We start from the raw sequence: 13,232 nt of genomic DNA on the forward strand, positions 1-13,232 counted from the left end.
TGCAATTGAAAACTCTAAAGTTCATCTAATTCACATGTGTGAGCACTGACTTCACACAACTAACAGATCAGAGAGAGCCCTCCATCCGAGGTGAACGGAGGACATTCTGTGGTCCTTGCTGGGGCACTGAGCTCTGAGAGATAACTACGGTGAGCATTCTATGCCCTAGCACATCAACCTCTTCTACTCGGTTGGTTTTCCTTCTTCTTTATTTTTATTTTGTTTTGTCTTGATTTTGTCTTGCAGTATCCAACCCAAACTCATAGACAACATCACTTATTTTTAATTTTTGCTCTTTGAGTCCTATTGTAGAAGATAAATTGTATTTTGACCATTTCTCATTTGCAACACCAGAGACATAGAATAGAGCAATTATATGTAAGAATTATAAACTGTAATTCTAAAATATATTCAAAGGTGGAATTTTCTTCTGAAGCACTCAAGCAGAGATGGGAAAGGGAATGAATGAGTGTGGTAGCCACCATCATCTGAAGATTGTCTGAATCTCTACTGAAGGTAATCACAGCTTCAGGAAAAGACAGCCAGGAAAGCCCTAGCATGCAGAGCAGAGCTTGAAGTCTATCTAAAACTCTCTTTTTCTCAGTCTCATGATCGAACATAGAAGCTTGACTCTTCTGGGAAAGATTTTGGTTTGTTTCTCTTGGCTCTTGGAAACTTGGGAACCTGCTCATTCCTGCACAAGAACTCCTACTTTGTACCTGGTCTAGAACAACACAGATTAGCCCAGGAAAGAGGCCATAACTGGGCACAAGCACACAGGGAGGAGTACAGGGAGGCAGGAATCATCAGCCCAGAGAAGTTTGTGTTGCTCCCAACCTTGGTCAGACATGCTTCTCTATGCAGAGGGTAGTGGTTAATGCCGAAGGTTATAGCTGATCAAAGTACTCTGTGTGTTCACTTAAGCATGTGTCATCAATACCAATATTCACCCTAACAGTCCCAGAGAACTTTGCAGAAGGGGCATTGGAAAGAATGGAAGTAGAGCCCTGTTTCACCCATATCAGAGGTACTACTGGCAGCAGATGGTTCCTGAGGAGGGAGAGTCATTCTCTTATCTGAACACAGCCACTGGTATGTTATTTGCCCTGTGGATGTCCACATGCCCATGTGTATTTGTGTAGTACTAATTGGACTCAAATATTGTTAATAAAAGCGAAAAATAGAAGTTATAAATTTGAAAGAACAAGGAGGTATATGTCGGAAGTTTTGGAGGGAAGAAAGGGGAAAGAAATTATAATTCCCCAAATAAAGGAAATAATTGTTTATGGCATGCCTTAGTAAAACAAATATCACAACTAGTCTCAATTCCTAAATGTTTGTTTCATTCCCTACATGCCACACAATAGAGAACAGCCTTTTTGCAATGGCATGAGACTCTGGGGACAATTAAGATCCAATCTGTGACATAGTTAATGAATAACTTTGAAAAATATTAATGTAACTTCTAATGTATCTTTAGCGTTTTTTTAATTGTCTGATTAAATTTATGTCCTTAATTTTAAAAACATTAGACATTATTAAAGAATTGTCTAGTTTCCTATGCTGTATGAAATTTGAACCCCCATATTTAACGAAAGGCTTCTCACATTCTAACACTGTCATCAAGCTTTTTCAATCAGGACACTAACTTTCGTATTATAACAATTAATCATTATTACTATATCAAGTCTTTAAAAATAACAGCTAGATGGGCGGGGGGTGGCACACGCCTTTAATCCCAGTGCTCGGGAGGCAGAGGCAGGCAGATCTCTGGGAGTTCAAGGCCAGCCTGGTCTACAAGAGCTAGTTCTGGGACAGGCACCAAAGCTACAGAGAGACCCTGTCTTGAAAAACCAAAACCAAAACAAAACAAAACAAAAACAAAAACAAAAAACAAGCAAACAAACAACAACAAAAAAACCAGCTATCTCTAAGAAAGTATTTTCCTACCAATCTGTCTCTTCAGAGCACCCTTGATCTCATTATTCCTAAGGCTGTAGATGAGGGGGTTCAACATGGGGATCACCACCATGTAGAACACAGACACCACCTTGTTCTGGTCCGTGGAGTAGCTGGACTTGGGCATCACATAGATGAAGGTGATGGTTCCATAGAACAGAGTGACTGCCGTGAGGTGGGAGGTGCAGGTGGAGAAGGCTTTGTAGCGGCCCTCAGTGGAGCGCATCTTCAGGATAGTGATGAGGATGTAGATGTAAGAGACAGCTATGACAAACACTGTCACCACAATGATGGAGCCAGCTGTGAATGAGGGGACAACTGCAGGGACACTGACATCAGAACAGGAGAGTTCTACCAACGGGGCAAAATCACAGAAAAAGTGATTGACTCTCTTTGGTCCACAGAAGAGAAGAGAAAAGAAGGACATCGTGAAGGAGGAAGCATTAAAAAAGCCACCAACATAGGATACTACAAGCAACTGGACACAAACTTGTGTGGACATTTTGGTTGAATAAAGCAGTGGGCTACAGATTGCTATAAAACGATCATAAGCCATGGCAGCCAGAAGGAAACATTCAACCGTCCCAAAGAAAACAGCTGAGCCCAGTTGGATGGCACATCCGAAGTAGGAGATGGTATTTCTCTCCACCAGGAAGCCGACAAGCATGTTGGGGGTAACAGAAGATGAGTAGCCTATGTCAGCAGAGGCCAAGTGACTGAGGAAAAAGTACATGGGGTGATGGAGCTGAGAAGAGACTCTGATGAGAAGGATGGTGCTGAGGTTCCCAGACACGGTCACTAGGTAGATGCACAGGATGATGGTGAAGAGGACGACTCTAAGGACTGGGTCATCTGTCAATCCCAATAAAATGAACTCTGACACTGCAGTGTGGTTCCCTTCCTCCAGGAGAGCCATGGGTCAGTGTAGCTGCTGCCAGAACTAGGCTGTGAGGAAGACATCAAAGAAAGGGATTTATAAAAGGGTCGTTTCACTCTCATGAATACACAAACATTTGCATTTAAAGATGCCCAAACAACCATATTTATTTGCCTGCAGGGATAAGTCACTCTGTAATTTTAAAGTTCTTTAGCAGAATCACCAAAAAACTTTCCCTCACATAATATGCCCTTTTCTCTTCACATTATATTGTTTAACCAAGTACATCTTAAAGCAAAATATAAAAGTAAAAGATGAGAGTTATACAAATAATTCCTGGCCATGTTAACAAAAATAAATGCATAGAGTTTTGTAGGAAATACTCAGATAGCAACTAATCTTTTAAATGCTTCTTTAAAAAAACAAGCATTAATCTAAGAATTATGTATAGAAGTATATAGGTAATTTATGAAATTGCATCATTTTCATAAATATGTTTTGGTTTTACATAAAATACTACATTTTTATAAAATGCTATTTTATTAAATATGTATTTTAATACTTTGAAAAATGATTGCTAAACTTGCATATGCTACATAATAGTAAAATCAGAATTAGATACTCAACCTGCCTGAACTGTCCTATTTCATATCTATATAATAATAATGTTAAATAATAAAAATCTCAGACTCCTATAAACCAGAATTGATTTGAAAGAATGTCTTTAATAGATATTGTATGAGTTCCCTGCATAGATAAAATTATTGCTCTCACACCTACCAGATAGGAATTTTAAATTATCAATAAGACTATTGTAAATTTGTTAGATTTTGTATATATTTGAAACATAAAGTATTTTAGCAAATAATTTGAAATATCTATGTAATCACTATGAAAAGAACATACTAAAACTCAACACATAACTAAAAGAGACTTATTGAGAACAAATGACTTTTTGACATAACACTAGTTTCTAACCAGGTTTTTATAAGATGACATAATGTTATTTTCAGCATATATGCAATTGCATAAAATATAGTATAAGCTTTTTCTAAGCAAAGTTAACTCCTCATGCACAGTTTTTAACAACCTTTAAATCTTTTACTTGAGTCCTTAAATATCAGTAAATGCCCAAAGATTTCAACTCTTTTAACAGTGACACATTTAGATAATGTTGAAAAGTAGGACTTGTTATGCTGTGTGTAGGTAAACAGGAACCCTAGTTCTCTAATTATGACGGTTTCCTCTCTCATAAACTGGTGGTAGAAACACATCAAGCCAGCCAAGGTGTCACACAGGCTGACTGCTTGATTATACCTGTCTTTTTAGTGCTGTGACTGACTGAGTACATACATGATTTTTGTCAGATGATAAATGAAAACCAGTCAGCCAGATTCATTACCAATAGCCAAAGTCCTACATCTTGATGTGAGCATGCATTCATCTTTCAGTGAAGAGTCAAAGTTTTGGTGGTTATAGTCATCTTTTATAGACTCCTTTGGGCATAAATCTCTGAAGATGCTAAAGACTCAAGTGTGAATTCTGAAGTACCACCGAGCATTCTTTTTCTGTGATGGATACTGAGTGACTCAATTCACAGGAAAAACAATTAAGCTTCCAAGATCATGTCAATTCTCAAGTGGTCAATTTATTATTTTGTTCTCTCTAGGTGTTCATGTATAGCCATGTAGTATTTAATATTTACTATATCATAATATAACAAATTTTCTTATGAACAATTAGTTTCATGTTTACTTGGATGTTTGTGAGAAATAAATATTGCTAAATTTCAAATATAAAAACTAAACCTAGTTTTATCTACTCAATACCTTTTCCAAATAGTATTTTTAGTTGCCTTCTTTAACATACGTCATCAAGAAACCTGGGGGAGCATGAAGTAGAACCTCATATGAAGTTGAATTCTATTTTGTTTTACACATTTCTATCATTGTGTAAAAAGAAAGAGCAAAATTCCATAAATAATTAACATTTTTAATGACCTGGATGCAACCAAGAATGGAAGTAGAGGCTTAGTATCATCTCTTGGTGTAGGTAGGTCATAGCAGAACAGTAACTCTTCAGCTTTAAGACACATTGGTAGTTTAGTTCTCTTGCTAATTCTAATTTCAGAATCTCTTGTAGCCTTGGTATTGCAGGGTTGTTTTGACAAACAGTACAATAATTACAAATAATTTTCCTATCAACATCCCTTTTTACTGATAAGTATATTAATCATTTTACACATAGTGAATCTTCATGGTATGTTGCGGATATAGATTCTTTTGCTATTCTCGTTTTTCATTAGATAGGGCAGAGACTGAGGAGTTCAAACAATTTGTGTACTGTGATATTGAGCCCTATATATCTACCAGTGGATTGATATCTACGTTCTATAAAGAACTGAATGCAAACCAAAACAAACAAACAAACAAACAAAAACCAGATGATCCAGACATTAGTGAATTAAACAGTCTTGACATAATAATAAAACCTGCAAAGAAGAACCTGGGAAAAATGTGTTCAGTAGTCCTAACCATTAGTTATATAGGAATTAAAATGACTTTGGGGGTCTATTATAAAGAAAATAAATGATCACAAATGTTGGAGATGTTAGGGGAAAAGGAATTAATATACACTTTGTGGGTCTCTATCCCCACTTGCTCTTACACACACACACACACACACACTATTTAAAAATAGAACTGCCATATTATCCATGCATACCACTCTCCAGAATAGACTCAAGTTATTCTAAATGAGAAGGCCACAGAGATACTTGCATCATCATGTTTATTGTTGAGCTATTCATAATAACCTGCATAGTATGCATAGTAACTATGCAGGGAGCAGCCTGGAGGTTTTTTTAATAAATGAATTTATTAAGAAAGCATGATGTGTAGTTTCAAAGTAGAATTTTATTTATCTGTAAAGAAAAGAGAAATTAGTTAATTTACAGAAATATGGATAGAGCCTAAGATTATTGTTTTAAGGAAGATAGGTAGGCCACACATAAAAACAAATAACATCTTTATACTTATACCTTGAAATATGGATATATACATATATATAGCATATATTTAACGTCATATAAGAACAAATACAAGGATATGTATGTATGAAAATGTCACAATAAAGTTATATATTAGCAAAATAATCATAATGTTAACTTAAGAAAGGAGTACAGAGGTAGGCATTGTATTATACACCTGTAATCTCAGCACTCAAGAGATTGAGGCAAGAAGATAAATTCAAGGCCAGCTTGAGTCACAGTGCAGGCTTGAAGACAGCATAGTTCACACAAGAATACTTTGTCTCAATGAAAAGAATAATTGGCCTATATCTATAAGGGAATGTTTCCTATGTGTAGCCATCAGGAAATGAAAATCAAAACTACATCTCACAAAACTTGGAAGTCTACTATCAAAAATAATAGTAGTAACAAATGCTGATGAGGATACTTAGAAAAAGAAGCCCTTACTATTGTCAGTAGGAATGTAAGTTTGCATGACCATTACAGAAAATAATATGGACTTCTCTATATTTGATGAACTATTGTGTGGTCTATCCATACCTCTTCAAGATGTATATCCAGAGGAAATTAAGTCATCATACAAGAGTCAGTTGTGTAAGTACTTTTATTGTACCGCTATTCAGTCAAAATAGATCTTCAGCCGAGGTGCTCATCTGCAGAAGAATGGACAAAGAAAAGATACTGTACATACACCATGGGCAATTATTTAGTCATTAAAATTTTGTTACTTCCTTGTCTTTTGGATAAAGTCTTTAATTTCTTTCTTCAAAGTTTTACAGTTCTTGTCATAGTGGTCTTCTATTTGTTTTGTTAGAGCTACTCCAAAATATTTTATGTTATTTGTGGCTATTGTGAAGGGTGATGTTTCTCTGATTTCTTTCTTGGCCCATTTGTCATCTGTGTAAAGGAGGCCTACTGATTCTTTTGAGTTAATCTTGTATCCTCCTCAATTACTGAAAGTGTTTATGAGTTGTAGAAGTTTCTTGGTAGAATTTTTGGGTTCACTTATGTAAACTATCATCTCATCAGCAAACAGTGAGAATTTGACTTCGTTTCTGATTTGTATCCCCTTGATATCCTTTTGGTGTCTTATTGCTATAGCTAGCACCTCAAGTACTATATTGAAAAGATATGGGGACATTGGACAACCTTGTCTTGTTCCTGACTTCAGTGGGATTGCCTTGAGTTTCTCTCCATTTAGTTTGATACTGTCTGTTGACTTGCTGTATATTGCCGATTTTATGTTTAAGTATGTTCCTTCTAATCCTGCTCGCACCAAGACCTTTATCATGAAGGCATTTTGTAATTTGTTGAACGCTTTTTCAGCATCTAATGAGATAATCATGTGTTTTGTTTTCAGTTTGTTTATATGGAAGATTACATTGACAGATTTTCTTATGTTGAACCATCCCTATATCTCTGGGATGAAGCCAACTTGATCATGGTGGATGATTTTTCTGATGTGTTCTTGATTTTGGTTTTCCAGTATTTTATTTAAGAAGACACTAGAAAATTGAAAGATCTCCCATGCTCTTGGGTAGGTAGAATTAACATAGTAAAATTGCAATCTTACCAAAAGTAATCTACAGATTCAATGCAATGCCCATCAAAATATCTGCAAAATCCTTCACAAATCTCAAAAGAACAATACTCAATTTCATATGGAAAAATAAAAAACTCAGGACATCCAAAACAATCCTGTACAATAAAGGAACTTTTTAGTGTTTTACAGAGACCTTTCAGGGGTTCTTGTTCCATCAAACCACATTAGTCTCTAAGGAATCCACAGGTTCTCATCCTCTGTGGAAACAAAATCAGAACCTCTTTTTCATATCCTCAGAGCCAAATTTTGAAGTCAAGATACCTTTAAAATATATGTTTATTTAGCTTAGTAGCCTGTACAATGAAATGTCTCTCTGTCCTTAGTTCATTCACAGTCAAAAAATTTAATGAAAACACAATAATATACAAAAGCCAGACTCTCTTTGTATTTTCCATCTTCATGTGGCTTATTTTTCTTTTCTCCTTTAATCTATGACTGTCTGTACTGTGTCTCTTTAAATACTTCATTTTATTTTTTTAAAAACATTTAGTTCTTTTTATAGCTGTCTATATTCTTTTTCTTCTCACTCCCAAGGTTACATACATTTATCCAACACTGTGACCCATTTAGAGGTCTTTTTCATTTGAATCATTCTTTATTGTGTATCTGTAATCCTTTTCTCACCAGGAACACTTTTTAAAAAATACTTTTCATTTAAATTTTAAAATTTATTTTATTTTTTTATTAAATTTTTAAAAAATACCAACCCAAGTTTCCACTCCCTCCCCCCTCCAACTGCCTCAACACCCACCCCACTCCCACCCCCATCTAATCCCCAGAGAGGGTAAGGCACATTGTTTTGGGGAAGGTCCAAGGCCCTTCTTACTATATTTAGGCTGAGAAAGGTATCCATACAAAGAAAATAGGTTCCCCAAATGCCAGTACAAGCAGTAGGAATAAATTCTGGTGTCGTTGCCAGTGGCCCTTCAATCTTCCCCAGCCATGTAGCTGTCAACCACATTCAGAGGGACTAGTTTGGTCCTATGCATGTTCCTTCTCAGTCAATCTGGAGTTGGTGAGCTCCTGTTAGCTCAGATAAACTGTTTCAGTGGGTGAACCTGATGGAGGAAGGTCATTGGTTAAATAATAAAGAAACTGCTTGGCCCTCATGGGTTAGAACATAGGTGGGTGGAGTAAACAGAACAGAATGCTGGGAGGAAGAGAAAGTGAGCTTAGATGCCATGCAGCTGCTCCCCAGGGCAGACACAATAAAGCTCCAACCCAGGATGGACGTAGGCTAGAATCTTCCTGGTAAGCGCACCTTGGGGTGCTACACAGATGATTAGAAATGGGCTAAATTAATAAGTGAGAATTAGCCAAGAAGAGGCTAGATATAATGGACCAAGCCGTGTTTAAAAGAATACAGCTTGTGCATTGTTATTTCGGGGCATAAGATAGCCAGGCGACCGGGAGCCGGGGCGGCAGGAATGCAGCCTGCAGCTCCCACAACATGAACCCATCATGGTCTTGACCTCTTTGCTCATGTTCTCATTCCTCCCACTCTTCACCTGGATTTTGGGAGCTCAGTCCAGTGCCCTGATGTGGGTCTTTGCCTCTGTTTCTATCAGTTGCTGGATGAAGGTTCTATGGTGATATTTAAGATAATCATCAGTCTGACTAAAGGGCAAGTCAAGATCAGGGCCCCCTCTCCTCCATTGCTTAGGGTCTTAGCTGGGGTCATCCCTGTGGATTCCCAGGAACCTCTCTAGAGCCAGGTTCCTGCTAATCCTGTAATGGCTCCCTCAATCAAGATATCTCTTTCCCTGCTGTCATCTCTGTCCTTCCTACATCTCGACTATCCTATTCCCTCAAGTTCTCCTCAACTCTCCCCTTCTCCCCTCTTCTTCCCCTTCTACCCTCCCTTCTCTCCCTACTCCCATGCTCCCAATTTTGTCAGGCAATCTTGTCTGTTTCTAGCTTCCAGGTAGATCTATATATGTGTTTCTTTGGGTTCACCTTATTACTTAGCTTCTCTAAGATTATGAACTATAGGCTCAATGTCCTTTGTTTATACCTAGTATCCACTTATGTGTGATTACATACCATATTCATCTTTTTGGGTCTGGGTTATCTCACTCAGGATAGTGTTTTCTATTTCCATCCATTTGCATGCAAAATTCAAGATGTCATTGTTTTTTTACCGCTGAGTAGAACTCTAAAGTGTACATGTGCCATACCTTCTTTATCCATTCTTCTATTGAGGGGCACCTAGATTATTTCCAGATTCTGGCTATTACAAATAGTTCTGCTATGAACATAGTTGAACAAATGCTTTTGTAGTATGATTGGGCATCTCTTGGGTGTATTCCCAAGAGTGGTATTGCTGGATCCTGAGGTAGGTTGACTCCCAGTTTCCTGAGAAACTGTGACACTGATTTCCAAAGTGATTGCACAAATTTGCATTCCCACCAACAATGGATGAGTGTTCCCCTTACTCCACATTCTCTCCAGCATAGACTATCATTGGTGTTTTTGATTTTAGCCGTTCTGACAGGTATAAGATGGTATCTTAAGGTTGTTTTGATTTGCATTTCCCTGATCGCTAAGGAGGTTGAGCATGACCTTAAGTGTCTTTTGGCCATTTGAACTTCTGTTGATAATTCTCTGTTCAGTTCAGTACACCATTTTTGAAATATTTTGATGCCCCAAAGGAAATGATGTATATTTTCATGAATGATACAAAAGCCACCATTAAGACCTTCTCTGACACTGATGTTGTCCTCTCTCTCTTTGCCTAAATATGTTTATTGTCTGTGTCACAGGTTTCTTTACATTCCTATTCTCACTAGACTGATGTCTCAGAATAGTGAAGTAGAACTAGACTGGTGAGTTCCACATTCACTGTTTGACTTTGTCACATATATTGTGTACCAGCCTTGTTTGGTGAGTTTGCTAAATCTCAGTCCATCTTCCTGTGCATACCTCCCCAAAATGTGCCAGGCATAGTTGGATATCTTTGGACTGATGCACTGATGTACAAGCTGTTCTACTTGAGCTATATCTAGGAGGGTAAGGATGACATGGGCATGCTAGGATCTTGGACACTCAACAGACTAGGCAAACATATGGGTTGTTTAACCTAGGCTACCCCTGAGTGTTGGGGATAGCTTGGGCAGTCACAGTACTGGAGACTGAAGGGACTGGGCCAGCTACTTTTAGGGATGGAGAAGGATATAGGCAGTGTAGGTTCCGGGGAGTGCACTATACTGGACCAGGCCAAAGAATGTTTGCCCTGGGCTAGGCCTGGAAGTTATATATAGAGGAGGCATGCAAGTATCACCTGGATTCACCAGACTGGGATGGTGCAAATAATGTGTGACTGAGACTAAACTCAGAGCTTGGGTACCTTAGTTAGGGTTACTGTTGTTGTGATGAAACACTTTGAAACAGATTTGGGAGAAAGGACTTGTTCAGCTCATACTTCCACTTCACAGTTAATTATCAGAGGAAGTTAGGACAGGAACTCAAGAAGAACAGAAACCTGGAGCCAGGAGATGATGCTAAAGCAGTGGAGGAGGGCTGCTTATAGTTTGTTCCACCCTGTTTGCTCATCTTGATTTCTTATAGAATTCAGAACCACCATCTCAGGGATGGTACCACCCACCACAGACTGGGTTCTCTATAAAAAACTAATTAAGAAGATGTCCTACAGCTGGATCTTACTGAGGCATTTTTCTTAATCAAAGTTCTCTCTTTTAAGATAACTCTAGCCTGTGTCAAATTGACAAAAACTACCCATAACATTAGGAATACTTCAGGCTCAAGCAGATTCATCAGACCAGGCCTGAGCACATGATGTTCAACCCAGGTTAGGTCTAGGAATTGGGGAGTGGACTCAATTCAGGTGCTTTGGGATTTAGAAATTTACCAGACTGGGCCAGAACACAGGATATGTAACATGGAGCAGACCTGAAAATTGGGAACCACAAAGATACACAAAAATTTTCCAGAATTGATCACATAGAAATGAACACCTATGAATTCTTAAATCTCAGCAAACAGTAGGAACATAGCTTCATGTCAAGGAAGCAGTACAAAACAAAACAAAACAAAAGATACTCCAAAAAATCATAGAAAAATATCATAAATGATCAGTATAACTAAAGGTTGCCATATTTGGAAAGAAATAAAATTAACAAATCTTCCTAGTTCATTGTGCAATTCCATGTATGTGCTCAAGTTTACATTTTGAAGAAGGCTCAGGAGAATCTTCTATTTCATGACATTGAGAGATTGATTGGTGGAGGAACATAACTATTTTAAGAAATACTAAAGAGCAGCCTGTGTGGGCGCTGGGACCGAGTTGTGAGGGCAACCGGGCTGGCAGGAGTCCCTTTGTCTCAATAGCAGCAAGCAAGGTAGGCCTTTAGTTTGCGAGCTACCTGGCCAGCAAGGATATCTGATCTCGGTGCCAGAAAAGCCATCAGTGGGGTGAGTGAGTTCCCGACCCATGGCAGCAGCCTGGGACATGGAACACAGACATTACTCATCCCCCTATACTTCCTGGTCTTCCTGCAGGGGCTATAATCCCTGGATACTGCCTCTCTCTTCCTACCCCACCCAGCTTGCATCCAGAAAAACCCTCCCTTCTCCCTCCCTCCCCTCTTCAGGCCCATAACATCACACAGCTCAGTATGTTTGGGCACTGGGACCGAGACGTGAGTGCAACCAGGTGGGCAGGAGTCCTTTGTCTCAATAGCCTGCCTGCAGCAAGCAAGGTAGGCCTTTTGTTTGTGAGCTACCTGGCCAGCAAGAAGACCTGATCTCAGTACCAGAAGATCCATCAGTGGGGAAGGAAACCTGTTCCTGTAAAAGAAGATCCAGAGGGGAGCATTTGGAGGAAGAGATGGACAGGCGCCAAAGCAAGAATTCACCCAACAATCTGAAAAACAACATGAAACCATCAGAACCCAGCAAACTTACAAAGGGAGGACATGAACACCTTAATCAAGAAGAAGTAGAAAAAATTGACTTTATGAAAGTGATAGAGGCACTTAAACAGGAGATAAAAAAACTCCCTTAAAGAAATGGATGAGAAGAATAACAAAAAGTTTGAAGAATTGAGTAAATCCATAAATGATATCCTAGGAAACCAAGGAAAAACAATAAAACAGATAATGGAAATAGTTCAAGATTTGAAAACTGAAATGGAGGCAAGGAAGAAAACACAAACTGAGGGCCGGCTGGATATGGAAAATCTAGGTAAATGAATAGAGACCACAGAAACAAGCATAACCAAAAGAATACAAGAGATAGAAGAAAGAATATCAGATTCTGAAGCTATCATAGAGAAAATAAATGCACTGACCAGAGAAAACAGCAAATTCAACAAATTCTCGTCACAAAACATTCAGGAAATCTGGGACACAATAAAAAGACCAAACCTAAGAATAATAGGGGTAGAAGAAGGAGAGGTACAGCTCAACAGTCCAGAAAACATATTTAATAAAATTATAGAAGAAAACTTTCCCAACCTAAAGAAAGATATTCCTATGAAGGTTCAAGAAGCATACAGAACACCGAATAGACTGGATCAAAAAAAAATCCTCTCGCCATATAATAATCAAAACACGAAGCATACAGAATAAAGAAAGAATATTAAGAACTGCAAAAGAAAAAGGCCAAGTAACTTATAAAGGTAAACCTATCAGACTTGCACCTGATTTCTCTATGGAAACCATGAAAGCCAGAAGGTCCTGGATAGAGGTACTGCAGAAACTAAGAGACCATGGATGCAAGCCCAGACAAACTTTTGTTAACTA

General features: G+C 38.2%; 1 protein-coding gene across 1 annotated transcript; it reads right to left on the reverse strand.

Annotated features, from left to right (window-relative positions):
• Positions 1-1,930: 1,930 nt before the first annotated feature.
• LOC130879555 (olfactory receptor 502) lies at positions 1,931-2,875 on the reverse strand. Its single transcript, XM_057778197.1, has one exon. The coding sequence runs from the start codon at positions 2,873-2,875 to the stop codon at positions 1,931-1,933; it is 945 nt and encodes a 314-aa protein (XP_057634180.1).
• Between the last annotated feature and the right edge of the window lie 10,357 nt (positions 2,876-13,232).

This window comes from Chionomys nivalis, chromosome 8 (genome assembly GCF_950005125.1).
Source record: "Chionomys nivalis chromosome 8, mChiNiv1.1, whole genome shotgun sequence".
Lineage (NCBI taxonomy): Eukaryota > Metazoa > Chordata > Mammalia > Rodentia > Cricetidae > Chionomys > Chionomys nivalis.

What these genes read in the sequence shown, in the direction of transcription:
- LOC130879555 (XM_057778197.1), bottom strand. Translation starts at nt 2,875, where the DNA reads ATGGCTCTCCTGGAGGAAGGGAACCACACTGCAGTGTCAGAGTTCATT.